Source organism: Melopsittacus undulatus, chromosome 8, assembly GCF_012275295.1.
Source record: "Melopsittacus undulatus isolate bMelUnd1 chromosome 8, bMelUnd1.mat.Z, whole genome shotgun sequence".
Lineage (NCBI taxonomy): Eukaryota > Metazoa > Chordata > Aves > Psittaciformes > Psittaculidae > Melopsittacus > Melopsittacus undulatus.
The window spans coordinates 693,858-720,407 of NC_047534.1; the positions used below are offsets into that span (position 1 = coordinate 693,858).

Genomic DNA, 26,550 nt, shown 5'->3' on the forward strand with positions numbered 1-26,550 from the left:
TCTGCCTGTGCCGCGCTGGCACCGGGACGGCCACGCCAGCTCTGCCTGTGCCCGGAGCCGCTCAGGTCTGGTGCTGTTTGCGGATCCCTGTTTGCCCATGGGGTGTGTGCGCTGCCGGCTGAGCTGGCGCTCGCTGTGCGGCTGATGGGGCTCCTCTTCCCGGTGTGTTTATGGTGACCTCCACGTCAGGCAGGGCTCGGGCAGCGCTGCCTGCACTGCTGGCATGGAAAGTCACCCAACCCGTTTGTTTCTGGAAGGAGCCGGTAGTGGAGCTGTTGGTGTCACCTGTGGGACACGGCAGGGAACAGTCGTGCTCATTCCCACTGCAGCAGAGCGGGATCCAGGGGACAGGAGGGCAAGGGGCTGGGAGGTACTGGGCAATGGGAGCTTGTCCCTACTGCTCCCTAAGGACCATGTTCCTGCCTGCAGTGCCTCAAGAGCAGTGCTGTGACTGTCCCAGAGATGCTGCTCTTCGTATCCACTCTGGATGGAAACCTCCACGCAGTGAGTAAGAGCACAGGGGACATCAAGTGGACCCTCAAGGATGGTGAGTGATGATGGGGGTGTTTGCTCACACCCAGCTCCTGGGGCTGGGTTTGGGGGTGCAGCCCCAGCCTGGCTCTCTGGGGTTCATCCATCCCAGTGATGCTGCTGGCTCCAGCTCAGGGCTCAGCATGGAGCCGGGGATGCTGGTTCCGGGTCTGCAATGCAAACAGGCCCTCAGCAAACACCGTGGGTAGGGTGAGGCTGCTGATGTCTGCTTTCCTTCTCTTCCAGATCCCATTCTGCAGGTGCCTGTCTATGTGGCAGAGTGAGTGTCAAACCCCAGGCACTGGCACCGGCTGTGCTGGAGCCTGTTTTGGTGCATAGCTGCCCCAGGAGCCTGCAGCTCACAGCAGGGGAAGGGAACCCCGAGGGATGAACCTCCCAGCCCATCCCATGGCATTGCCTTAACCTGCCCTTTGTGTCAGCCCTTCATGCACATTGATGAGCAGTAACCGCTCCGTGCTGCTGAGCTGCAGCATTGTAGAGCCTGGAGCTCTCAGCACCACCACGTGAAAGAGGAGGAGGGAAACGGAGGAAAACCCACCTGGAAGAGCAGGGGATGGTGGGATTGCAGGGAGCAGGGCATGGAGCCAGCAGGGCCGGTAGGCACAGGGCAGTGTATGGGGTTACGGAGCTGACCCACAGCAGGAGCTCATCTCCCAAATCCAGCTCTGGAAGTTCCAGGAGAGGCCAAGCCCCACAGTGAGCACCATGGAGCAAAGTGCCCAGGGGGTCTTTAGTGCAGCTCTGCTTTAGCCCTTGGCCTGTGCCCAGGGATGCTCACGTTCCACCCGCTCTCTCCTTTCCAGACCCGCGTTCCTCCCAGACCCCAATGACGGCAGCCTCTACATCCTGGGAGGGAAGAACAAGGAGGGCTTGATGGTGAGTGGGGCTGGGGGCTGCCTGCATCCTCCCTGCCGCTCTGGGGGCTGCAGACCAGGCAGATCTTGATGGGGCAAGCACAGGGCTATTGGTTGCTCCAGCTCCTTGTCACCAAGAAGGTATCAACTGGGATCTGTCCTTCTCCACTGTTCCATCCTGAGCCATGAGGGCAGGGGAGGAGAAGGGGGTTTGCTGGGACCTATCCCTCCCCTCCTGCTCCTGACAGTGGGAATGCTGCTGCTTGGGCAGCCCCCACATCCTCTGCTCTGTGTTCTTGCAGAAGCTCCCATTCACCATCCCAGAGCTGGTCCAGTCCTCGCCGTGCCGCAGCTCGGATGGGGTGCTGTACACCGGTACGGAGGAGCAGGAGAGGGAGAGGGGACCCCAGAATGCATCCATGGAGGGGAGACCAGGGGAAGCCTGGGGGTGTTTGTTGGGGTGGGCATTGGGGCTGCGGAGACTTGGGAATGTGTTGTCATTGCCAGGGAAGAAGCAGGACACGTGGGTCATCGTGGACCCCAAGTCAGGGGAGAAGCAGACCACGCTCTCTACAGAGGCCTGGGATGGTCTGTGCCCGTCCAGTCCCCTGCTCTACATCGGCCGGACCCGTAAGCCAGCCCTGCTCCTGTCTGCATGCATCCCTTTGGAGCCGGGAGGGGGGTGCTGGATGTGACCCCATGCCCTGCTCCCAGAGTACATCATCACCATGTACGACACCAAGTCACGGCAGCTGCGCTGGAACGCCACCTTCTCTGAGTACTCAGCACCGCTCTGCGAGGAGCAGCACCACTACAGTGAGTGGCTGTGGCCATGGCAGGGTCTGGGGGGGAACAGGGACACAGCCCCATGCATCACTGCTGCATCACCCCATCCTCTGCCTGCCCAGAGATGGCTCACTTCGCATCCAGTGGGGACGGGCTGGTGGTGACACTGGACAAGGAGAGTGGGGAGATGCTGTGGGCACAGAACTATGGCTCACCCGTGGTTGGCATCTACATGTGGCACCAGGACAGCCTGCGCCGCGTCCCACACCTCAACCTGGCCATGGAGACCCTGCGCTACCTCACCTTCCACTCGCAGGACATCCACTGGAGCCACCAGTCCTTGAGGGACTTCACCAGCACCAAGACCCAGCTGCTGTACGTGCTCCTGTGCCGGTGGCATTCATGCATTGGATCCGTGATGGATGTAAGGCTGATGCTTGTCCCTGCCTTGCAGGCCGGCGCTGTACGTGGGGAAGCACGCAGCCAGCTTCTATGCCCTGACATCCCTGGTGCACAGCAGCGTGGCGCTGGTGGTGAGTGCCGGCACCGGTGCGCTCGTGCCGCGCTGACCCAGCTGCTGGTGCTCCATGAGATGTGGGTCCCAGCCACAGGGCATCACACTGGCCAGGATCGATGGCCCCACCACAGAGGAGGTGACCATGAGGGAGTCGGGGGAGTGTGAGATCACACCCAGCACTGATGTCAAGTACCCGCAGGGCAGCATCACCGCGCTCCGCAACCAGTGGCTACTCATAGGTGCGGACCCACATTGGGCTCGGATGTGTCCCTGGGCAGGGGATCTGAGCCCATGGTTGTCTGTGTTCTCCTCCCACCATAGGGCACCATGAGCTGCCCCCCGTGGTGCACACCACGATGCTGAGGGCGTTCCCAGAGATCCTGAGGAAGACAACAGAAACCATCATCCCCAGGGCCCCGTCCGCCAGGACCCTGTTCGATGATGTGAGTGGGGAAGTTCTGTGGGGTCATTGTAGGGCTGGGGTTGGGTGCGGGGCCCTCAGTGTGGGGTCACACAGAGAGGGGGTCCCCAACCCAAGTGCCAGCCCAGCCCCGGTGTGTGTTGCAGTTCCTGGCCCCGAGCAGTGTGGAGGAGCCATCCATCCGCAGCGAGGAGCAGTTCCCATTGGATCCCGCACCGGGGGAGCAGGTGGAGGTGTACCCTGATCCCAGTGCATGGGAGCTGGTGACGGCTGCGGTGGGCACGGCTCTGCTGGGCGGGGGGATGCTGCTCCTGCTGCTCACGGTGAGTGTGGCAGTGGAAGATCCCATTGCTCCCGAGGGGATGGGATCCCCTTCCCGATCACCCCATGGCTGAGGTGTGGTGCACACAGCACCCACAGTGAGCCCTGCTCTGGGTGCTGAGCACTGTGTGTTCCAGAGGCTGCAGCGGCAGCACACGGAGCAGCAGCAGCAGCTGGAGAGGCAGATCCAGCTCCTGCAGCAGCAGCAGGAGATGCTGCTCCCCGGCCGGGGCTCCAGGGATGCTGCTGCTGCGGAGCCAGGGCTGAGCCAGCACACAGCATCCCAGCACCCGCAGGGCCCCTCGGCCCTACAGGACCTGGTTAATGGGACCAGCAGTGCAGATCCCACTGCCCCAGCGGCCGATGGAGGTGTGTGCAAGTGGGAACAGGCAGGGAGTGAGGGGCTCTGTGGTGTCACCTGAAGCAGCAGCAGAGATGCCCTGAGATGAGCGGGCTCAGCCACACTGGGATGGGAGGAGATGCAGGATCTGCTGCTGGAGAAGTGTGGGCTACAAAAGCCATTGCAGGAGTAGAGCCCAACAAACATCGAGCTGGTTAAAGAGCTGGTGTTCTTCCTATAGGACCAGTGCTCACGGGTTGAAGGATGTGTCCTCTCTTCCTCTACAGATGCAGAACTGGACATGGTTGTAGTTGGGAAAGTCTCCTTTAACCCCAAGGATGTGTTGGGCCATGGAGCTGGAGGAACCTTTGTCTTCAGGTGGGTGTCCCCAGGGTGCCCTCATCCTGCTCCTCTTCTCCCTGGGTACCTTTGAGGTTGGATCACCTCTTTCCCTTCTTGTGGTCCTCATCGTGTTGTGGGTACACAGGGCAGGTCTGACCCTCACACCACTGCCCCATCCTCTGCTTCCTGGTGCTCCAGCCCCTGTTGAGGTTCCCTTGGCTCTGAGCCCCTTTCCCCAGCACTAAACACAGCAGAGAGCAAAGGGACGTTATTGCCCCACAAGGGGACCCCGAGCCCCTTGGGCAGCACAGCGCAGGGATTCCTGCCTGCCCATGGCTGTGACATCCCTTGGAGCGGCTCTAAGGTGACCCATGCTGAGGACCCCGAGGGTCTCTGGCCCTGGAGCCCCATACACAGCCCCAGCCCCACACAGGGGACGGTTCGAGGGCCGGAACGTGGCTGTGAAGCGGCTGCTGCCCGAGTGCTTCCACCTGGTGGACCGGGAGGTGCGGCTGCTGCGGGAGTCCGACGAGCACCCGCACGTCGTGCGCTACTTCTGCACCGAGAGGGACAGGCAGTTCCACTACATTGCCATCGAGCTCTGCTCTGCCACACTGCAGGAGGTGAGCCCATGGCCATGGACACCGTGCTGCTGAGGGGCAATAGGGGCTGACCTGGAAACAGCGAGGCTGGGGTGCAGCAGCCTCTGCATGGGCTGTCTCCATCCACCCCAGCGAGCAGCATCTCCTGGCAAGCTCTGTTTGCCCCAGTTCATCTCTTTCTACCTCTGTATGGTTCCAGTATGTGGAAAGCCCCAGCTTTGACCGCCGTGGCCTGGACCCGGTGTCTCTGCTGCACCAGACCATGTCCGGGCTGGCTCATCTCCATTCCCTCAGCATCGGTGAGCAGCAGTGTGGAGCATCCCGGCTCGATCCTGTCCTCATGCAGTGCTTTGGGTGGGTGACACCGAGCGCTCTCTTCCAGCCCATCGTGACCTGAAACCCTGTAACATCCTCATCTCTGCCCCAAACCCCCATGGGCAGATCCGAGCTGTCATCTCCGACTTCGGCCTCTGCAAGAAGCTGCAGGGGGGACGACAGAGCTTCAGCCTCCGCTCCGGCATCCCTGGCACTGAGGGATGGATGGCACCCGAGCTGCTGCAGGAGGCTCCAAAGGAGAACCCGGTCAGTGAGACATGGATCCCCTCTGGTGCTCCTTGAGCCAGGGCAGCACAGTGCACCAGTGCACCCTAACCCTAACCTGAGCCCTGTGTCCAGCACTGGGCATCTCATCCCAATGCAGTCCTTGGAAGTTCAGGATGGGGAGGTTGGAGAGGGCCATGGCTTGCAATGGAGGTCACCCTTCTGCTTGTCTTAGTGCAGGGAGTCCTGTTCCCTCTGGAAGCTGGGTGCTGTACTGGTCCCTGGCAGGGCATGTACTGGTGCTGGCATCATGTTCCACATCCCTCATGGTGGGTTTGGTTTGCACAGTGGGGTGAGACCCAGTGTGTCCCTCTGCCCATGACATCCTGACTTCTGTCTGTGCCTCTGAAAGCCTCTTCCCTCATCGGGACCTGATGTGATGCATTTTCCAGCAGCCCTGCAGCCAGTGACCAAGTGTTCACATACAGGAATGGGGGAGCAGGGAGGTGAAAGCTTTCCTTGCTTTCTGCCATGAGGATCCATCCCCTTCCCATCCTGTGTTGCAGACATGTGCTGTGGACATCTTCTCAGCCGGCTGCATCTTCTACTACGTGTTGTCAGGGGGACAGCACCCGTTTGGGGACAGCTTGCGGCGACAGGCCAACATCTTGTCAGGCTCTTACCAGCTGAGCTGCCTGGAGGAAGAAGCTCATGGTGAGACCCTTCCCAAGGGCACAGCCCCATGATAAAGCCCTGAGCTAAGGGGCACAGCTCCGGGTCCTGCTCCGGGTGTTGGTTCTCCCTTGTGTTGTTTCACCTACCAGACAAGCTGGTTGCCAGAGACCTGATTGTGGCAATGATCAGCCCCGAGCCCCAGCACCGACCCTCAGCCCCCGTGGTCCTCGTGCATCCCTTCTTCTGGAGCCGGGAGAAGCAGCTGCAGTTCTTCCAGGTGAGTGGCAGTGGATGTAGTGTGCTCTGAACGAGAGCTGGAGATGCTGTACTCAGGTCAATGTGCTCCTTTGGAAGCTGGGGGGGTCTCTGGCTTTGTGTCTCCCTTGGCACCGGCTCTGTGCCCACCCCAGCCCTGCTCTTGTGTGCAGGACGTCAGCGACCGCATCGAGAAGGAGCCCTCTGAGGGTCCCATTGCCTCTGCCCTGGAGGCAGGCGGGCGGGCGGTGGTGAGGACCAACTGGAGGATGCACATCTCCCTGCCGCTGCAGACCGGTGAGCACAGGGGCTGTGCCATGGGCTCTGCTGCCTGCTGCCATTGCTGCAGCCCCATTGCTGCAGCCTCATTGCTGCAGCCCCATCGCTGCAGCCCCATTGCTGCAGCCCCATTGCTGCAGCCCCTCGCCCGTCCCCCTCACTCCCCATCCCTCCTGCTCTCCGCAGACCTCAGGAAGTTCCGCACCTACAAGGGGGCCTCGGTGCGAGACCTGCTGCGGGCCATGAGGAACAAGGTACATCCCCCCCAGCTCCCTGCTCCCCACATGGCCCCGGTGCCGCTCACTGCCTCTCTCCTGCAGAAGCACCATTACCATGAGCTGCCGGCTGAGGTCCGCGCCACACTGGGCTCCGTCCCCGATGCCTTTGTGCACTACTTCACCTCCCGCTTCCCCCGGCTGCTGCTGCACACACATGGGGCCATGAGGCTCTGTGCCCACGAGCGGCTCTTCCACCCCTACTACAGCCAGGGGCCGGCAGGTGATGGGAAGTGAGCAGGATGCACACTGGGACCACACCAGCCTCTGGGGCCACATCCCTGGAGCAGCCCCGGGAGCTCTCCGGTGTCCCTGCACCCTCCATGGGGTGATGGGGGTCTCAGGACCGGTTGCCCAGTGTACAGGTGGGCTACAAGCAGCATGACCCAGAGGAGCTGAGTACAGAGCAGCACTGCTCCTGCCTGAGCTCTGCTGAGCCCAAGAGGGACCCCCCTGGGCACCCACCTTTACAAGTGCTTGCTAAAAGCATCTACATGAGTGATCCGGTGGCTGCCGATGGACACGGTGCTTGTGTTTGCCTGAGGGTGGCTGCAGAGCAGGACACCAGCACAGCCAGGATGGGGCCAGGCCACAGCAGGGGGATCAGGGAGCTGCACCCTGTGCCACGTACCTGGGAGAGCAGCTCTGAGTGCATCCAACCTGGCTGTGACCTGGACTGGGAACTCCTTCACAGCATCAGACTGCTTGGGGTTGGAGGGATGTTAAACCAACCCCTGCCATGGGCAGGGACAGCTTCCACTAGAGCAGGGTGCTCCAAGCCTCAGTCTTGACGCTGGAGGTGATGCCTCAGCACAGGTCAGCTCCTGGCACCAGCCCAGGGCTGCTGAGGACAAGGCAGCACCAGCCTGCAGGGGAGCGAGAGGCCTCCCAGTAATGAAGCACAATCCCAGTAATGAAGTTTTAACCTCAGCTGGGCTGAGAAATGCTTCTGGTGGCTGCAGCCTGGGACTGGGCCTGCCCAGAGCAGTGGAGCTGCTGTCCCAGGACACCAAGGCAGGGATCACCCCAGGGATCCTCCCATGTTACCCCACAGCCTCCCTGCTGCCTCAGGGCTGTTCTGGTTTATAGCATCCCCATGGGCATGTATTTAATGCAGTAAGGTTTCCTCTTGGGAAAGGCAATAATTGTGTACAGTGTGATTCCTGTGCTGGGGTGTGGGATATTGTCTTGCAGGTAACAAGGTGTTTGTACCTGGTTTCTTTTCAGGATGCTGTATGGTCTAGAGCCTTTTATACTAAATGTTATTAAAAGACAACTAAAGAGCTTGTCCTGCTTAAAACCAAAGTGGTTGGAGAGCACCAGGAGGTGCTGGCAAGGCAAGAGCAGGAAGAAACCCAGGGTACTTCACTGGGCTCCTGCAAATGGAGCCAGTGCCACAGAAGGTGGGGCCATTATCCTGCAGTCCTGCTCACAGCACAGCCCTGGTTCCCCAGCACTAGGACAGTAACTTAACCCTACCAAGTTCATGAGAAGCATCTCCCAGAATGACTTAACCCCCTCCCCACATCTTCCATCACCCCATTTGCCTCTTGCCCTGTCGAGGTGGAGCTCAGTGAGGAGTAAGCACTGAGCATGAGCTCAGACAGAGCACAGCTCTTACTTGGATGGGAAGGCAGAAGCAAGGCACTGCTCTCATCCCCAGCAAGGCACAGGAGCCAGGCCAGGCTGGACAGTACACCAAACAGTCTTTATTCAAGTTCTGCAATATACAAAAGTTGAGGTTTCATGTAGAGTAATTGGTTTTAAAAGGCTGGTTGCTCAGTCTCACCCTGGGCATGTTAAATAGCTTACCCGAATGTCTCAAAAGGGAACAAAGGCCACACAGACGTGTACAAATAACGTACACGATAGCTCTGCTCTCCCCATGCTCTGCTCTCAAAAGGCCCAGGAGCATCAAAGGTGTTTTTTGAGCTTTGGGAAGTTATAAAACAACCCCACTAGGTATGCAGTTAAAAATGTTTCCTATTAGAAATGGGGAGCATGAAACCTTTGGGTACCAGAGTGAACAACGCTGTTCCCACAGCATCAGGCACTTCCTTATGGCAACCAGACCATAGCTGGGGTGGGAGCCCAGCTGTGTGAAGGGGGAGTGTGAGCAGGGATGCTACCAGACCTCCCCATCCACAGCCAGGATGGTTTGGCACAGATGTGGAGTCCATCAAGAACAAGGTCTAAGCAGAGGATTTCACAGCAGCTGAGCCAGACTTGGAGGTGAGGAGCTTCTCCACCATGGTGCGAGCGTAGCTGAGCCGGCTGGCCAGCTCCTTGCAGCACCCGTGCTCCTCGATGAGGCTCAGCTTGTACGTGCGGAAGTCCCGTTTCTCATCTATGTACGTGACAGCAGCCATAAGAGGGCACAAGATGACCTTGGTGTGGTCCTGTGGGAGAGAACACATGGTCACCCTGAGCTCTCTGCTCCTGAGGAGCATCTCAGCAGCAGATGGGGCATCCCACATTCAGGAGATGCAGCAAAGAGGAACACATCAATGTGCCCAACCCCTGTGCACAGCCTCCCTCCTGCTGGATACAGCCCTTCACAGGCAAGGAGGGTCTGCATGGCATACACATACCCACAGTGGAAGCAAGGAGCTCACCGGCCATGCCCTCCTCCTGCCCCCCCATCACTGTGTGCACTGGAGCTACAGCCCCAACAACACAAGGAGCCTCACCTTGAAGAAGTTGATCTGCACAGTGCCGTTGCTGAGGTGCAGGGTGATGGCTCTGCGGGTGCGGAACCACGTGCACAGGTAGGGCAGCCGGGCCAGCTCGTCCCCCTCCCGAGGGGTGATGTTGGCACCTGCCTTCAGCAGGTGCTCGCTCATGTAGTTGCGGAAGTACTTCAATAGCTCTACCTGCAGGTGGGAGAGGCTGTGAGCAGGCTCAGGGGGGCACAGACCCAGAGCCTCCGCACAGCTCAGAGCCCGAGGTGCCAATGCACAAGGCTCTGCAAACCCTGACACTCAAAGTTAATGTGGTCGGTGATACCAAGTCACACAAGTACTTATTCCTCTGAAGCTGCTCAGAAAGGAGCCTCAGACAGCAACAGAAATGAACACTCGGAGCTGGTGTCTGCCCTTGGGGCTGTGTTTTACCAGCCAGAACACTAGTGACCCTGAGTTACAGCTGCTTCTCCCTGGCCCCCCTGCCAAAGCCCAGCGAGGATGGCATCAGTATCACCAGCCAAGGCTCCTGCCCCCAGACTGACCTTCTTGTTGAGGGCAGACGGGTAGGATCTCACAGTGAAGTAGGACTCGGTGCCTTTTTGCTCGATGTACTGCAAGCTGTCCCCATCGCTGTACATTATCAGGTGAGTGGAGTCGTTGAAGAGGACTCCAACGCTGTTGTCACATAGCTGGTAACCTAGTGCAAAAGGGAGCTGCCTGTTAGGCCTTCAAATACATGGGACCATGGGTTGTGTGGAATACAAAGGCAGCTTGTATCATCCAGGGGTTTCCTGACAGCCACCCCCCCAAGGCCCTGCCAGGTCTAAAGAGTCTCCTGTTTGGTGAGGTCTTCTGGATATGTCATCCCTCCCTAATGCATCCCCTGCTGCAGAAACAACTGCAGCTGCTGCAGTGGGTGCCTGTGCTCCCTCATCAGCCATCTCACCCAGCTGACAGCCACCTCCCACCCTAAGGTGGCCAGGGCTGATGCTCAGTGACCGCTGGTCTGGATTCACTTATGATTTGGTAATGTTTCTGGCAGCAATCTCACACATATGCTATTGACTAAAGCCCCAGACCTGTGCAATGCCCAAACCCAACCTTCCCCAGCTTCTTCAGAGACTAAGAAAGGCTGAAACATTGCCCCCATGTCATTTACCTAAACCATATTTATCCGAGTAGTCCACCCATTTGCTAACCCAGAAGATGGGAATGCAGGCTGGGTCCTCAGCTTCTTCTGCAAAGAGGAAAGGAGTTTGTTAGGTGACATTCCACAGCACCCTGTGCACCCCAGCGAGCAGGCAATGCCCAAAGGAAGGCAAGCAGCTACTCACCTTGCCTCACCACCAGTCTCTCAGAGGGTTTGGCCAGGTTGACTGCAGTCAGCTGCTGTAACATGTCAGCTAAATGGGTGTCAACAGCATCTCCCAGCTCCCGCAGCGCTGCAACATCTTCCTTCTCTGGCAGGCTCTCCAGTGCTGGGGTGTCTCGTCCTGGTCCAGGAAAGAGAAGGTGTTGGATGAGTGACCAGGTTCCTATAGGCACCAGATGCACATCCTACCCAGCTTTAGAGAACATGACACATAGCTAGAGCTGGCACCTCCTCCCTGCTCTGGTGCTGGGCAGAGTGAGGAGACCTCTCTTGCTCACAGAATGCTCCAGGTTTTAAGACCTGGGATAAGAGGTGAGGGATCACCACATCCCCATGGACTCGTTTGGACATTGCTGCAGCCCAGCCCCACCTCCAAAGGCTCACACTTACCTTTGTTGATCTCAGTCAGTGGCTTTCGCCCGCCCAGCTCAAGCCCACTGGAAGCAATGGAAAACCTAGGAGCAATGGTGAGGCAGCTGGTGGGCAGGCGGCTGGGGATGTATCCAGACGTGAAGAACTCGTCATTCAGCAACTCGTCGATTGTTGGGCGGGTGGCAGGGTCAGACCTCAGCATCTTCTGGATGAGGTTAGCAGCTACGGGGTTGATGTGCTGAGGAGACAGAGACAAGGGTTAGGGGACAACGTGCATGAGGGGATGCATAACCCAGGGGAACTCCACTTGGAGGAGAGCTCCTGCACTGCTCCCAACAGTGTGTAAAGCCTGGAGCCAACTGATGTTAGCAAGAGAACTCACAGCAGTGGGATGAGCTGGGACCTGGCCCAGGACTCATGGACTTGAACACATCCATTAAACCCCACACACCAATTGCCCAGCTCAGGCTTTCGCTAGATTGAGGGACAGGAGCTGCTGGCTCACTCCACCATGACCTGAGACAGCCCCTTCACAGCACTCTGGGGTCACCATTACATGAGAGACCATTAAGTGCTAGAAATAGGATGGGCAGCGGAAGGCTGACCAGGAACTGCTGCAAGGTGAGATCCACTCACAAGGACCATACCTTGGGAATAGTATACTGGTTCTTCTTGATTCGGATGTAGGTTTCCTTCAGAGAAGGCGTTTCAAAGGGTGGTTTCCCCACCAGCAGAGTGTACCTGTGTGTTAACAGACAAAAGGGGATCACTCTGGGGCTTGTGCACTGTGACCTCCTCCTAAGTACACCCTGGGACTTCCCTAGCAGAGGGAACACACTCAGGATTGCACAGGCAGAGGTGCAGACAGGGCCTGGTTGCTGCCCAAAGGGAAGGTGGAGCCTGGCACCCTCTGGAGAAGGGTCTGGAACAGGAATCACAGGCTTTTGGTAAATGCCTCAAGACAGCCATGCTGTGCAGACACAGCGGCACCAGTGCCTGTGGAGCGCAGGGTGTGCTGCTGGCATCAGGGCTCTGGACACAATGAGGAGCTTCTGCTCACACCAAAACCTGGAGTAGCCAAAGGAGCAGGACCACAGGGACCAACTGCCCAGCCCATAGCTATACAAGAGGAACCTTAACTTACGTGATGCAGCCGATGGACCAGATATCCACCTCAAAGCTGTGCCCCTTCTGGCCCAGCACCTCTGGAGCAATGTAGTTGGGGGTCCCACATAGGGTCATCTTCCGCTCACCATCATACTCTACTTTGGTGGCCAGGCCAAAGTCACCTGGGGAAGACAGGGTTTGAGTGGTGGTGCCCTGAATGGCTGGTCCCCGGGGTGGGGTCCTATGGGGGCAGCCATGGGGAGGACATCACACATGGACACCTACCGATCTTCACCTCCATGTCGTCGCTGAGGAAGAGGTTGGCCAGCTTGAGGTCGCGGTGGATGATGCGCTGGTTGTGCAGGTACTGGCAGCCCAGGATGATGTGGCGCAGGTAGTACCGCACCTCGGGCTCACTCAGCGCCTTCCGCCGCTTGTGCAGCTCCAGCAGCGACTGTGGGGGGACAGTGCGGTCAGCACCGGGGGGACAATCAATGGGAGGGGGGGGAATCAGTACCGTGAACACCGACCCACACCCCCCACCCAGCGGGTCCCACCACCCCCAGCCCCATACCCTTCGCCGGCAGAGCTCCAGCACCACGTAGACGAAGTCATCATCCTCGAAGAAGCCCTGGAAGCCCACGACGTGCCGGTGCGCCAGGCTGCGGTGGATGGCGATCTCCATGGACATCTTCTCCTTCTGCTGCCGCTTCAGCAGCAGCGACTTGGGCACCACCTTCCCCGCGAACACCTCCTGGCTCTCGGTCTCCGCCAGCTCATAGCACCGGGCGAAGCCTCCCCTGCCCAGGAACCGGCCGCGCACGAAGCTGCGCCGGCTCCGGGGGTCCACCAGCACCTTCGGTACCTCGCTCCGTGCCGCGGCCGCGGAGCTGCCGGTGCGGGCAGGCTCTGCCCTGGTCCCCGTCCGCACCGGCTCCGGTCGGGCCATGGCCCGCACCGCTTTACCCCCCGCCGCACTCATTCCGTGCCCGACCGAGCCGTGAGCGCAACGGGAGCGGACGGGACACCGGCGGCGCAGGCGCAGAACGGGCACAGCCGATTCAAACGCCGCTCCCGATCGTTACCGCGGCCGCTGCTCATTGGCCCGGAGGATTTAAACTCCACGCGCGGCGCGGGGCACCATGGGAGCGATGCGCTTTAAAGGCCGTTAGCGGCCGGTGGGACACGCGGTGGGGTTGGGGTGAGTAGGACCCTACCGGTAACGGACGGGCTCGGGTAAGGGGGCACAGTGCACCCGGTAGGAGGAGAGAGGGGATCCCCCTCCCTGCAGTGCTGTGCTCTGGGGGCTTCTCCATCCCCAACCCCTGCCATGGGCAGGGACCCCTTCCACTGGAGCAGCTGCTCCAAGCCCCTGTGTCCAACCTGGCCTTGAGCACTGCCAGGGATGGGGCAGCCACAGCTTCTCTGGGCACCCTGTGCCAGCGCCTCAGCACCCTCACAGGGAACAGCTTCTGCCTCAGAGCTCAGCTCAGTCTCCCCTCGGGCAGGTTCAAGCCATTCCCCTTGGCCTGTCCCTACAGGCCCTTGTAAAAGTCTCATTTAGGAGTCTCGCATGGGGCCATCAGTGGGTGCAAGCCACCAGCTCGGGGGCAACGGGTTCACGCTGCACCTCCCTTTCTGACCCACAGGCACTGTAACAGTGGGTAACAACCAGAACACAAGAGCCTGCAGCTCATGTGCCTGGGAAACAGCAGAAACCTCCACCTGGTCTGAAGTTTGATTCACAGTCACAGCCTTGCATGGCTTGAACAACTGAGAGGCTTTAATTTACACACAGTAACAATACAAACAGAGCAGTCAGTGGCTGCACACTTAACCGTGGTTACTGCACGCTGATCCAGCTGTTGCTGCTTGAGGTGGATCAGCACTTTGTTGTAAATGGTTGAAGGCTCAGGGCTGCTGGTGTCGCAACCATGCACCTTCTGCATCACTAATACATATCCCAGCCTCAGCTGCTATAACTACAACAGGTGGGAGGCCAGTTTTAAACCTAGGGAAGGACAATGCAAAGCTTTAGCTACAGCCAGAGCAGGCACATCATTTTCAGTCAGTTGTCTGGTACTGGGTCAGGTACATGCAGTGTCAGCTGCTCCCAGCAAGAATTGCTCCTGCTCTGTTCAGTGTCAGAAATGGAATGTGCACTCCTTCCAGGAAGTCTGAATCTCCTCCTTAAGTTTAATGATGCAGAAAAGCACCAAAGAGCTTACTGCAAATATACACACTGGGGAATAAATGGGGACAGTTGCCATATTCTCTCACCCACCTCTGCTTCCTGCTTTTAATTACCCTAGTTCTGCTGTGCCGAGCTCTGAGTGAATCCTCTTCCCAAAGCCCTTTGGCTCTTTATGGTCTACAATGCTCAGGAAGTAGAGCATGCACTGGCCACATGAATGAGAACCTTGCGTGACAGGCGAGAGCTTCAAGAGCTAAAAGCTATGAAGTGTCCTGTCAGGCAGGGCATGGAGAGACAGGTTTCAATGTCAGCCAAAAGTCCTAAAGCCAATCCGCAGGTGATGAACAATGAATCTCAGTCCACAGGGAGGAAAGGCAGAGGCCATCCACCTCAACTCACAGCCCTACAGAGCAGCACCTATTTTGCCAGTGGAAAGCACTGCATCTACGTTAAGGAACTGCCCCAACACACCCATCACCCACAGAGTCCTGCTCGAGGATGCACACTGCTTCTAGCCTTGTTCCCCATCTGCAATGAAGAAGTGCTGCCCCAAAGGGAGCAGTATCAGCTTTCCCACCTGGAACGATTCAGACGACATGGAATGAATGACACCCAAATGAGCACACAAAGGTTAAACCACAGGATACAGCAGCTTTCAGGAAGGGCTGCTTGGCCAGACCGTCAGTGCTGAGGAACACTCACAGAGTGCTCAGAACAGTGAGGGCTGAGACCTGGTCTCACTGAACAACCCCTCTCCCTGCCCCCAGAATGCTCCCAAGTGCCTTTACTGCTCTGAGACATGAAATGGGCTACTAGACCTGCGTGAGTGGCAGGAACTTCTGGTAGTAGCTCTTTGTAACATCAATCATGAGCTCCTGGGTGCATTCAGGGAGTTCCCCAGAGAAGAGCCCTGGAAGAAGAACAAGAGTGTGGACATCAGTGTTCTTGCAGGAGAAAACAGAAAGGAAGTTTGTCTTCAACATTCAATCAGCCACCTGGACTGAACTGTAGGTAAATGCAAATGGAACAGCAAAGGACTTGTCTCTGGAGTGGAGCTACACAGTATGGTTGTTCCCACTGTACCCCCAGGGCAGACAGGCTGCTCAGCTGGGTCCTTCCAGCTCCCACTGGTCCCCACAAAGCACCATCAGAAGATAAATGATGGAGCGTTCAGTTTGTACAGCAAGGTCTCCAGCATAGACAGGTCGATGGGCAGGAACTAAACTAAACAGCAGTTTAACATACCTCCCTCCCTACTAACATAGGAATAAGGAGCCAGTGGTCTTCTTACAGTCTGAACCACTGAACCTCCTGCAAAATCACAAACCACAGGAGGAGGAGGAGCAAGTTACGATTGTTACTCTTCAGCTCACCAAGTGCCCCATACCTTTATTTCTAGGCACTAAATGCTAATGGGCAAGTCAATCACAGCAATCTCCACTTAAAACAAGAACATCCACATTATCCACACTTCTGTGCAAGTAAAGGGAGTGTACCTGGGCAGCCCGAGAACACCGTGAACGGTGGGACGACTGTTTCAGGAGGTAGGACTGTGTTGTCTAAGATTTTGCAGCAGTCTTTCAAAACGCACCTGCGGCCCTAAAACAGAGATTATGCTTAAAACACTCTGCTTTTGCTTCTGACTGAGGAGGTACCTAAACTTCCACAAGTTTAAGTGCTAAAAGCATTCTGTATTAAGGAAAGCAGAAGTGGGGAGGGAAGAGGAGGTTGTGGAAGGAAGCTGTGCTTACAAAGCCTCAACAGTATTCCAGAGCTTAAGGAGAAGACCGGGAAATGGCACTCACAATGACACAGTTCTTGCCTATGTGGACATAGGAGCCGATCTGGGCTGCATTGACCACACAGTCCTCTTCTATGAAGACATGATCACCAATGTGGAGAGGGAAAAAAGCCACCCTGCAAGAGGAGAGGTATTTGTAGAACAGACTGATCCTCAACACTGTGAGACCCCAAATCACACTGTGGAGTCTCCTGTCTCCTGCTGGATTGCCAGAGGCAGAGGTGGTGCTGACAACAGAACAGTAACCAGCCTTTCTCATCTCTTCCCAAAGGATGGCCCAAGTGAGCAACAGGCACAGGCTGTGCATACAGAAAGAACAAGTGAAACACATTATTCACTTTGCTATTTGAGCATGTCCCATATATCTCCATGTTATGGGCTGAAGAAACGCAAACCATCAAGGCAGAGCAGGAACTCTGAGGAAAACCCAGGTTTAGAGGGATGTATTAGTGCGGATTGCTGCACCAGGAACACTGCCCTCCCAACACACACCTCAGCCAAGCCAGGGCAGGTGTTGCAGCCCATGGATCTTAACCCCAGCTCCCTAAAGGAAAGAGACCCTTACCCTTTGCTGAACTTCTTGAAGGGTGGCCTGATGACGCTGCGGCTCTTCACCACACAGTGTCTGCCAACCCGGACGTTCGCCAGGTCACCGCGGATGATGCAGTCGTTCATGACTATTGTCTGCAAAGAGAAGACATGAATGAGCTCCGGTTCCTGTGCATGATCCCAGTGACTGCACAGACTCAGGCACAGGTCGGGCTGCTCCAGCGAGATCCCGTTACCTTACAGACAGCTCCTTCAGTCAACAGAAACTGACACCAAAGCAAAGGGAGGATGAAGGTCTCAGTTCAACACAGACCAACCCCCACAGCCATTTTATGTTCCCCAAACTCTAAACTGACTCCAGAAAAGACTTTTAGCTGCAATCTGTGTCCAGACAAACCACCTCATCTCTCCCATCACTCCCTTCAGCCTCTAAGAACGGTAAACCATAGAACGGTTTGGGTTGGAAAGGACCTTAACATCGTCCAGTCCACCCCCCGCTGACAGGGACAGGGACATCCCACGCCATCCCCTGCCACCCACGGCTCTGTCCAGCCCGCTCAGTGCCGAACAGAGCCCGGTACCATGCTCAGCTGCATGCGGATGACCCCGGGGCGGTGCGGACGGCTCCCGGTGCCTACCTTGCCGTTGAGGACGATGTTCTGGCTGCCGCACAGCACGGACTGCCGGCTCACCTTGTTACCGGAGGCCTGCGGGGAGAAGGGCCGGGTCAGTGCGGCCGCCTCCGGACCCCGGCACCGCTGCCAGGCTCAGCGAGCTCCGCTCTGCCCCTCGGCCCCCGCTGCTCCCGTTCCCGTCCCGTTCCCATCCCGTTCCCGTTCCCGTCCCGTTCCCGTTCCGTTCCCGTCCCGTCCCGTCCCGTTCCCGTTCCCATCCCGTTCCCGTCCCGTTCCCGTTCCCATCCCGTTCCCGTTCCCGTCCCGTTCCCGTTCCGTTCCCATCCCGTCCCTGTTCCCGTCCCGTCCCCGTTCCCGTTCCCGTTCGCACCGTCTCGATGTACTCAGACTTGTTGTAGAGCATCTCGCTCAGCTCCATGGCCGCTCCGCTTCCGCACGGCCGCTTCCGGCGCGTCACGGCCTCCGCCCGCCGCGCTTCCGGCGCCGTTGCCATGGGCACGCAGGGCCCGGCGGGGCGGCCATGGAGGAGCCGGCGGGCGGCGGGGCCCTCAGCGGCTCGCAGAGGGAGCAGGTACCGGAACGGGACGGGGCGGCGGTGTGAGCAGCTCGGTGTGAGCCCGGTCCGAGCCCGGTGTGTTGTGTGTTGCAGCTGCGGGAGAAGCTGGCGCTGCTGCGGAGGGAGTACAGCGAGACCGTCAGCCGGCTGCGGGTGAGTGGGACGGGATGGGGCTCAGCCGGGCACGGTTACGGTGTCAGGAGCCCGGTGTGAGCCCCACCGGTGCCGTGTGTGTGTGTGTGTGTGTGTGTGTGCAGCGGGCACGGCGAGCAGAGCGCGCCAGGAGCCACAGCCGGGACACGGCGGCGGAAGGAGACCGGAGGGAGCCCAGCCCCACAGGTAGGAGCTGGTGAGCAACAGGAGCTGCGGTGCGGCCCCATGTATCCAATGGGACCGGGGGTCAGGAACAGCCCCCATCGGCCCCTATTGCCCTTCCGTGCCTGCAGCCTGCCCTGCAGACAGGCCCAGCTCTGCTGCCCCCATACCCACATGATGGCCCTGCCGTCCCCTCTCCTCCCTCCTCACCAGGTCCAGGCCCTAAGATCCCAGTGCTTTGCTCCCAGAAGTCTTCTGGCTTTACTGGGTGATGTCCTGCTGGGCTGGGACTTTGCTGGGAGTACTTTACGTGTGTGAATGACACTGTTTCCTGCAGGTTCTAGAGATACGGAACCTCCCGGTGCTGACAAACATGACACCTCACAGTTACAGGCTGAGCCCTGCTCCGATCTCGGCACACAGGAGCAAACATCTGGTGCATCCAGACACGCTCCCGAGGGCGGCCTGCAGCACAGCTCACAGGCAGAGAGCATACAGGCTAGCCAGGAAATGATGTGTGCCAGGATTACCAGGCCTACCCTTGAGGAGAACAAACACCAAAGCTCCAGGAGCCTGCTGAGGCTGAGGAGACGGGCGAAGGCTCGAGCATCGGGGGGATCGGTGCGGGATGTGCCTCTCGGCAGCACTGGTGAAACGGTGGCAAACCGGATTGCCAGCACAGGGGAGCTGCGGTCTCCAGTGTTCAGGCGAAGCAGTGCCTCAGCCACGGAGGAGACGGCTCTGACAGCAGCAGGAGCAGCACTGGTGCAGAGAGAAGAGAACGGTTCCACTCCTCCCAGTGCAGCATCAGGAGTCACACAAGGCTCTGTCCCTCCAGGAGCACCTGAGCTCTTCCCATGTGCACTGCAGGACAGCAGCAGTGTCTGGCAGCCCAGGTCGCCAGGTGCTGTGCCCTCATCTGACAGCCCTGAGCCTGCATGGCTGTGTTCAGAGAACAGAGACTCTGCTTTAGTTGACAACAGTGCCGATGGAGGAAAGGAATCCCCCACTATAATCAGCCAAACGGTCAGTGAGAGTGTGTGTGATGATCAGGGGGAACTGCGTCGGCTCTTGGATTTAATGTCAGGACATGAGGCATTGTCTCCTGATGGAAATAAGACTGTAACTAACGAGAGCAAAAGCCACGTGGGGAATCAGAGTGATGCTGGTAGCTTAGATCCCTTTCCAGCAGATCTTGCTCTGGACGGTGTTGAAGAACTGGAGAAGCAACAGCTTGAAATCCAGTCGAGACTTTCTCCTCTGGAGGACGTGGCAGCCCCTGGAAGCACCCTGAGCTCATGCACGGTGGTTGAAGGGCTTCTCTTCCCGGTTGAATACTATGTCAGGACAACTCGGCGCATGTCCAGCTGCCAGAGGAAGGTGGACCTCGATGCTGTCATCCTCAGCCAGCTGGGCAGGAGCAAGAAGGGTCAGCGAAGTAAGTGCAAACTCGGAGATGCAAATTCGGATCAGCCCTCCCAGGAAAGAGCTGAAAATGATTTGGGGTCGGGGATGGTGCCATCCCCTTGCCTTGGGGCAGAAAATGACCCAGCAAATGCAGGTAGTCCTCAGGGATCTCTTGCTGCCTCCAGTGGTAGCATCATTTCCCCTGGATCCATTTCCCAGAGCAGTATCACTGGCACAGGGCAAGATCGGAGACAGTCACAGAGGAGGCAGAAGGGAAGAAGAAAGTCTGCCAGCAGGTCCCCCGTGCATCTGGTGTCACCAGAGCTCATCGAGAGCCTGGATCTCACAGTGGCAAGGGAAGGCAGCAGTCTGCTGCCAAATGAGTGTCAGAGCCCAAAGGGAAACTGTGATGTGGGTCTGGAAAAGCCACCTTCAGATGAGAGCAAGTTCTCTGCTGCTGCAGCTCTTGGGGCTACAGAGGCAGGAGTGCCTGGTGCTGTACAGCCGAGGAGTGTGGATCCTGCTCCAGTGGGCAGCCAAGTGCTTGACAAGTGCCTTAAGACTCTGTTAGAACAGCCTCAAAGTCTACTTCAGAACAGTGATTCTCTGCATGCGGGGAATGGAGCTTCTCCCATCCACACAGGAGACCTGGAAGCCAACTTCCCTGTGTGCCAGGCTGATGGAGAGCCAGGAGAGCCTGTGGGGAAGGAGCAGGTACCCGGAGCCTGCAGGGCTGAGCTGCTCCCCGTGGTTAACGTCCCCCTGCACCGCTCTCTGCGTTGTGCTGTGAGGCAGAGAGCAGGAGGGCACGTGGCAAAAGGTCCTGAGGGTCCTGAGGGTCTTGCTCCTCTTGGCCTCCCTGCTGTGGACCTCAATACTTGTGGCTCTCTCTTCTCCTTCCACAGCCTCCAGTGGCTGGGCTCTAGGCTGGGCGTCAGGGACTTCCACTTGCCTGATGAGGAGTTTGGGCTACTAAAACAAGAGAAACTAGAATCTTCCCCTGTGAATGACTTGGAAGCTTTTGTTCCAAGTGTGTTTGGAGGTGGAGTGGCCGCAGAGGACACACAGGATGCACAAGTGACTCCAGAAGAGAGATGTCTCAGAAGTGATCTGATTTCACCTTTCAAAGCTGGGTTGCCCAAGTCACCTCACACAGAAAGCCCAGCTCCCAAGAAGGAGCTTTCCACCCACGAACTGCTCTTTACTCCCATGGGGATTGTCTTAGGTGCTGCTCCCACTCAGTCCCAGATTTCCTCAGGTGTGTTCCCTGTCGTGGGTGCAACCCCGGCTGCGTGTGACGTGTCCCCCGACACACCTTCCATCCCTTCGAGCCTGCATCCCTCCAATGGAGCATCTGCACAGGGTGTGCGGGATGGGGCATGCAAAGACTCTGCCATTCCACTGCACTTGGAACACAGTGGTGCAGGATCTGCTGAACAAGAGGAAGAACGAGGTACAGCGTTTCCTGTAGAAGCTGAAAGAGGTCCCAGTAATGAATGTGATGAGGCTGTGGCCTTGGAGAAGCACCAGCACTCAGAGAGCAAACAGCAGGGATCCGGCAGAGCTGCTCCTGAGCAGGTAACAAGCTGGGCCTGTGCCCATGTGGGTTTGTGGGCAAATCCCCTTTCCCCATGCTGTCTTTTAGCTGACCTACTGCATGTTTGGGTCTCATCTGTTGCCTGAGGTCTTTTGACCTCAAAAGCAAATTCTTTAACGTTCTGCTTGATCTGAACAAAGTTTCAGGTACCCACAAAGTGTTGTCCACCTCCAGGAACATTTTCAGCTAGGATTTGGTAAAGGAGATGAGCTGACTTGTATGTGGGATGGGTACTGAGGGAATGACTTGTCTCTGGAGGCTGAGATGCAAAGTGATGATAAGAGATAATTTTCGGGTGAAACCTGGAAATAACTTGTCTGGGATTTCTGCGTTTTCAAAGGCATGCAAGTACACAAAGAGATGCTTGTCCCTTGGCTCTCCAGCAACAGAGAGAATTCACACTTCTGCCTCGTTCTTGCAGCTGCTGAATCTGATTTCACAGTTGAATTATCTTCATTCTTTACTTGTCCGTGCAGGAAAAAGCTGTAGCAGAAGAGTCAATTCCAGTACTGCCTGATGGCCTGGGAGAAGAGAGCTTGCAGCTTCTGTCAAAGCTGAAGGTGGGGTAACATCAGATAACTGTTACTGAGTCAGTGGCCGCTCTGTGGTAGTGAGTTTAACAAAAATGAACTAAAACCTGCAGAATGGGGATGTGCACAGAGTAGATTGCTGTCTGATTTGATCAGTTGTGTCCCATGGCAAAGCCTGCTGAGGGGCTAGATTGCTCTTCAGCTCCTTCTGACTGATGAGTTCAGTGTTTGTGTCTGAATAATGAATTCTAAACACATGCAAGTGGCTTAAGGATTAACTGCTGCATTTTCCTTTGGCCCGAGGTAAGATGATCTCAGCCCTTGTACCCCTGTTGCCTCCCTGGGGCTCCTGTAGCCTCCTGTCACCTGTTGGGCACTAACCCTAAGTCCTGTCTGAGCTCAGGCCTCTGCTGGGGCCCTGACTCTTCAAAGGACAAGTGACTTTTGTGAAGTGAGGCAGTGTATTTGCTCTGAGGATGAAATCCACCAAGCACGTTCTCCTGGGTGCCTCAAAATTAAACATCATAAGCATGAAGTTGCAGCCTCCAACTCTCCCCACACTGAACGTGAAGCGTTGTCCTCAGGTTAGATAACCACCAGCCCTGTTTTCCTTTGGGCAGGACTGTTCGAGCTCCTGCGTCGTGGATGTGAGCACCATGTGGTGGGAAGCAGCTGGCTGCAGAGAGCTCTGTGTGGTGACAGCCTCTGAGAGCTCTGTCTCCCTCTGGAAACCCCTGGGGCCCGACCACTGGGAAAAGGTCTACACGTGGCAGCTGGGACAGGTACCAACACAGTCCTTGTTCTACAGTTCAGGGCAGCTTTCTTGTGCCATGTGTGAGTTCCCAAGGAGCTTGTACTGTTGGGGGCAAGGGGAGTTCTCTGGTGGCATAAACCTTTTCATTCCACTTAGCAGCAGAGGAGAATGATTCGCAGTGCTGGTGGATGAGGCCAGTACCTGTATGGTCCCATGTTATCTGCTGGAGTTTGGTTCTTGTACTGAATGGTGCCTGCACTTCAGCCACTGGCTCATGTGCTTTCCCCTTATACTCCCTGGAGATGCTTTTTGTCACATCAACAGAGGCTGTTTGATCAGGCAAGCAGCCCAGAGTTCAGCTGTTAATCTAAGTGTGCTTCCTTAGAAGGGAAAATCAGCTCTGCTCTGTATCATTTTAATGAATCACTCTAGAAAATGACATTGAAGTCAAAGGGTGACACTGAATCCTTGCTTTGCTGTCCTAGATTCCTGTAATACAGATCGTTCCTCTGCCAGACTCCTGCAATCTCGTGTGTGTAGCACTGGGAGACCTGGAGATTGGAGAAATAAGGTTTTGTATTTATTTCTCACCAGCCCTTTGCACCCTGAATAGCCACAGCTTAACTCTCCTCTGATGTGGCAGCAGAAATGATCCCTTACTAATGTGTTGCTTTCTCAGTTGCTTTAACACTTGGAAAATAGAAGGGGTTTCTATAAATCGGTTATAAAGAGCTGTTTATCCATCCCTAAAGGTGTTTAAAAGTGTTCATTTTTACATGCTATGGCATGATTGAGTTCTGTTTCTCCTTCTCATGAGGTGTGACTTTCTCTTAATTTAGGCTCCTGCTTTATTCATCTGAGACTGACTCATTCAAGCAATCACTAGTGAGAACTGGAACCATAAAAGCTGTCCTTGGGCTGAAGGACAGGAGGCTGGTCAGCAGCAGTAGGGCTGTGCAAGAGCAGCACGTGGAAATAGTGTCTTTTTCAGAGACAGGAAGGTGAGTGCTGGGTTTGGGATGCTCTGTGGGGCAGGTGGAGGAGGAGTGAGGATACATCTTGGGTGTAGAGGAGTGTTGGGTTCCTCTTCTTTCTGGAGATGTGCTGAGCACAGAACACACTATTTTGACTGCTGCTTCTTACTCGTTACTCTGCTGTTCAGGAGCAGGGATGGACAGACTTTGATGCCTCCTGAAGAGACTGTTTCAGCTTTTGCTGAAGTGGAAGGAATGAGGGACGCCCTGGTTGGCACCACTGCAGTGAACAGCATTGTCATTTGGTCAGTGATTCCTTTGCTGTTAACTGGTTTAGTCATGGGTGTGTGTGGTAACAGGTGGATGCAGAATAGTGTAGGGGTGTTGGTTGGCTGCTGCTTTGCCTGTGAAATAGCAATTGTCAGCAGGCCTGTGGTCTGGCACTTGAACTTGTGTGCAGTAGGTGGTGAATGAGCCGTGCAGCTGTAAGTCCACTTGCTTTTGCACCATATTCATTGTGTCTCTTCTTGTGGTCTCATGTGTTAGTTTGGTTTATGTGGAACCAAAGCTCTGTCCATCTTGCATAGTGGTGTTTTCCTAACTGTGCTTAGGAAATGACATGTAGAGGCTGGAAATGCAGTCAGAATTTGTCTGTCCCCTGGCTGCAGGAATCTGAAAACAGGCCAGTTGCTGAAGAAGATGCACATTGGTTATTCCTACCCAGCTTCCATCTGCCATCGAGCCTATTCCGACTCTGTACGTACATGAAATATGGCAATGCTGCATTGACCAACTGGGGGATTGGAGTTTCTACAATGGGTTGAAATACCAGCCCTATTTAGATATTCTGAAGGTATTTGCAAGGCAGATGGGTTAACCAGGAGAAATGAGCCCCATTGGCTGCCTCAAATTCTTGGCTTTCTGCTCTGTGCTGGTAAAATGAGAGTGATGCATCAAAAGACATTCCAAAGCAGCAGCACCTTGCAGGGAGGAAAGCAGGAGAGCTGTTGCCCAGCCCTGCTGCTTGTTAAGTCTCTTCTATTCCATACTTGAGTAACTGCTGTTGTCAGAAAATCAGTGTGATTATTATCTATCTTCACCCCGAGGGCAATAACTGTTTAACCCCAAGCTTTATACTGATGGTTCTTTCCCACTTGCTTCCCTCTGTGCTGTGCTTCTTGATGGTTGTTTCTGGTTGATCAAGGATTTGTTTTCAGTGGGCATTTAACCTTTTGAGCAAGAATTGTCCAATAATGGTGGTTTGAGTCACGCTCTTTGGAGACTTCCTTGAGGGTGTTCTATGCTGGCCTGTGGCTGTTCTGAGAGCTGCAGGTTTCTGCTCTGCTGCTTTGCATGGGATTCTTGTTCAGTTGTAAGCTTTTAGGGATTAAAATGAGGCCCAGAAATTTCATCTTCCAGCAAGCCTGGCTTGTTCAGGCAGGAAGATCAGCGCATAAATCCTCCAGGTCACTGAGCTGTCATTCTCCTGCATTGCATCAGCCCTTATCAGTCAGCAGCTGCTTTGGGTTTTATCTAACTTGATAAGGAAAGTAAACCATTCCTGTTTCATTCAGTACAAATAAGGCATCACTGTCCACGGGGCTTTGATTATAGAGAGAATGCAGCAATTAATTGCTGGAAAATTCTCCGAGGCTTTTTCCCCTCCTGCTGTTGTTTTTAATGATGTATTTTTCCTGTGTCCATCAGGGCCTCCTGTTCGTGGTGTTGAGCCATCCACACGCCAAAGAGAGCGAGTCCTGTGGAAACCCTGCGTTCCGTGTGGTGGTGTTCAACCCCAGCACAGCCAGGAGCAGGGGGGTGATGGCCTCCTCCCTCCCACCTGGGCACACTGGAAGGCAGGTACCGGGGCTGCTCCCAGAGCTCTTCGAGGTGGTTTCTATCTCTCCATGGGCTGGGCAGTGCTGCTGGCAGGGATCCATTTGCCATCTTGCCGGTGATAAGGGGCTGCATCCGTTGTGCCCTTGGATGTGCTCCAGGGCTGGAGCAGGGTGAGGGTGTTGGCTGTTTCCTGCCTGTTTCCTGCACCAGCCTGTGCTGACCCTGGCCTCCCAGCGAGGGGCTGTGCTCCTGGGGCTCTGCAGTGAGGCTTCTGTGTGCTTGTGCTTTCATCGTCCCTGCACCAGTCACTGTGGGAATGCTGGAACTGGGCTCACAGGGGAACCCCCTGAGAAAATGCCTTCAAAGGAGATGATCCAAACCTTTGGGCTGTCTCAGAGCTCTGCTGTTAGAGGCTTTGCCACCTTTATTTATGCTAAGCAGCTGCATGCATCCGAGTGACCTTTTCCTCCTCTTCTCTTCCTTTTGGAAAGAGGCTGTTTCAACCATTATGAGATGCTGTGGTGATGTGCTCAGACACCAGCGGGTCCCAATCTTGAGTGGTTTTTGAGTGTGTTCTGTGGCTGGGGGAGGGTTGTGTTGACATCCTTTGTTCTCGGATGTGACCCATCACCCAGCCTGGCTTCCTGCAGCCAGCTGAAGTGTCCCTGTCCATCTGTAACTGGGCCTGGCTGGGTTCAGAAGTGATGTGCTGGTGCTCTTGCAGGTGTGTGACCCTTGTGTCTGTGCCCACAGGTACCTGGAGGGCGATGTGAGGGGTGCCTTGGCCGCAGCCGTGCTGACATCGGGTACCGTGGCCGTGTGGGACCTGCTCCTGAGCCGGTGCACGGCCCTGCTGCCCCCGGCCGGGGACTGGGCACTGGCCCGCTGGGCCACCACCGATGCCTGCACCGGTGCCTGCCTGCTGGCCGGGCAGCGGGATGGCACCGTCTGCCTGTACCGGTACCGGCAGCCTGGAGCAGCCTGATGCACCCCTCCGGGGAGACACCGGTTCAGCTCCACCGGTACCGACAGCCTGATGCACCCCTGCGGGGGGACACCGGTTCAGCCCCACCGGTACCGGGGCCTCGTGTGTCTGGGCGTGCGC

The 26,550-nt window shown here is 56.5% G+C and overlaps 4 protein-coding genes across 4 annotated transcripts; 2 read left to right on the top strand and 2 right to left on the bottom strand.

Annotated features, from left to right (window-relative positions):
- The first annotated feature begins 424 nt into the window (after window positions 1-424).
- On the top strand, window positions 425-8,042 carry ERN2 (endoplasmic reticulum to nucleus signaling 2). Its single transcript, XM_034065611.1, has 21 exons — window positions 425-547; window positions 778-811; window positions 1,356-1,428; window positions 1,709-1,781; window positions 1,914-2,036; window positions 2,121-2,222; window positions 2,315-2,567; window positions 2,647-2,725; window positions 2,798-2,948; window positions 3,031-3,152; window positions 3,277-3,453; window positions 3,589-3,820; window positions 4,079-4,169; window positions 4,567-4,756; window positions 4,935-5,034; window positions 5,118-5,317; window positions 5,842-5,989; window positions 6,100-6,227; window positions 6,379-6,502; window positions 6,671-6,738; window positions 6,805-8,042. The coding sequence occupies exons 1-21, from the start codon at window positions 463-465 to the stop codon at window positions 6,994-6,996; spliced, it is 2,745 nt and encodes a 914-aa protein (XP_033921502.1). The 5' UTR covers window positions 425-462; the 3' UTR covers window positions 6,997-8,042.
- Window positions 8,043-8,446: 404 nt separating this feature from the next.
- Window positions 8,447-13,349, bottom strand: PLK1 (polo like kinase 1). Its single transcript, XM_034065816.1, has 10 exons — window positions 12,869-13,349; window positions 12,580-12,748; window positions 12,332-12,476; window positions 11,835-11,928; window positions 11,206-11,425; window positions 10,778-10,936; window positions 10,603-10,680; window positions 9,986-10,140; window positions 9,450-9,632; window positions 8,447-9,158 (listed from the first exon to the last, which is right to left on the bottom strand). The coding sequence occupies exons 1-10, from the start codon at window positions 13,274-13,276 to the stop codon at window positions 8,952-8,954; spliced, it is 1,818 nt and encodes a 605-aa protein (XP_033921707.1). The 5' UTR covers window positions 13,277-13,349; the 3' UTR covers window positions 8,447-8,951.
- A 704-nt stretch (window positions 13,350-14,053) lies between these two features.
- On the bottom strand, window positions 14,054-17,924 carry DCTN5 (dynactin subunit 5). The gene is made up of 7 exons (XM_034065709.1): window positions 17,844-17,924; window positions 17,477-17,545; window positions 16,855-16,973; window positions 16,294-16,405; window positions 15,985-16,087; window positions 15,307-15,398; window positions 14,054-14,305 (listed from the first exon to the last, which is right to left on the bottom strand). Exons 1-7 carry the CDS (start codon window positions 17,889-17,891, stop codon window positions 14,300-14,302), a joined length of 549 nt encoding a protein of 182 aa, XP_033921600.1. The 5' UTR covers window positions 17,892-17,924; the 3' UTR covers window positions 14,054-14,299.
- Window positions 17,925-17,968: 44 nt separating this feature from the next.
- Window positions 17,969-26,479, top strand: PALB2 (partner and localizer of BRCA2). Its single transcript, XM_034065727.1, has 12 exons — window positions 17,969-18,044; window positions 18,123-18,182; window positions 18,287-18,368; window positions 18,682-21,329; window positions 21,825-21,908; window positions 22,499-22,660; window positions 23,118-23,203; window positions 23,472-23,633; window positions 23,795-23,911; window positions 24,275-24,362; window positions 25,314-25,462; window positions 26,199-26,479. Exons 1-12 carry the CDS (start codon window positions 17,994-17,996, stop codon window positions 26,428-26,430), a joined length of 3,921 nt encoding a protein of 1,306 aa, XP_033921618.1. The 5' UTR covers window positions 17,969-17,993; the 3' UTR covers window positions 26,431-26,479.
- Window positions 26,480-26,550: the final 71 nt, after the last annotated feature.

Bases quoted from the DNA above. Each gene is read 5' to 3' on its own strand.
- ERN2 (XM_034065611.1), top strand. From the start codon at position 463: ATGCTGCTCTTCGTATCCACTCTGGATGGAAACCTCCACGCAGTGAGT. The intron at 3,454-3,588 runs GTGAGTGTGGCA...TGTGTGTTCCAG, and splicing joins TGCTGCTCCTGCTGCTCACG to AGGCTGCAGCGGCAGCACAC. The intron at 3,821-4,078 runs GTGTGTGCAAGT...CTTCCTCTACAG, and splicing joins TGCCCCAGCGGCCGATGGAG to ATGCAGAACTGGACATGGTT.
- PLK1 (XM_034065816.1), bottom strand. From the start codon at position 13,276: ATGAGTGCGGCGGGGGGTAAAGCGGTGCGGGCCATGGCCCGACCGGAG. The intron at 12,749-12,868 runs GTATGGGGCTGG...GTCCCCCCACAG, and splicing joins TGGAGCTCTGCCGGCGAAGG to TCGCTGCTGGAGCTGCACAA. The intron at 10,937-11,205 runs GTAAGTGTGAGC...TTCCTGGACCAG, and splicing joins ACTGACTGAGATCAACAAAG to GACGAGACACCCCAGCACTG.
- DCTN5 (XM_034065709.1), bottom strand. From the start codon at position 17,891: ATGGAGCTGAGCGAGATGCTCTACAACAAGTCTGAGTACATCGAGACG. The intron at 16,974-17,476 runs GTAGGCACCGGG...TTCTCTTTGCAG, and splicing joins ACATCGTCCTCAACGGCAAG to ACAATAGTCATGAACGACTG. The intron at 16,088-16,293 runs GTGAGTGCCATT...TCTCTGTTTTAG, and splicing joins TAGGCAAGAACTGTGTCATT to GGCCGCAGGTGCGTTTTGAA.
- PALB2 (XM_034065727.1), top strand. From the start codon at position 17,994: ATGGAGGAGCCGGCGGGCGGCGGGGCCCTCAGCGGCTCGCAGAGGGAG. The intron at 18,045-18,122 runs GTACCGGAACGG...TGTGTGTTGCAG, and splicing joins GCGGCTCGCAGAGGGAGCAG to CTGCGGGAGAAGCTGGCGCT. The intron at 22,661-23,117 runs GTACCAACACAG...TTGCTGTCCTAG, and splicing joins ACACGTGGCAGCTGGGACAG to ATTCCTGTAATACAGATCGT.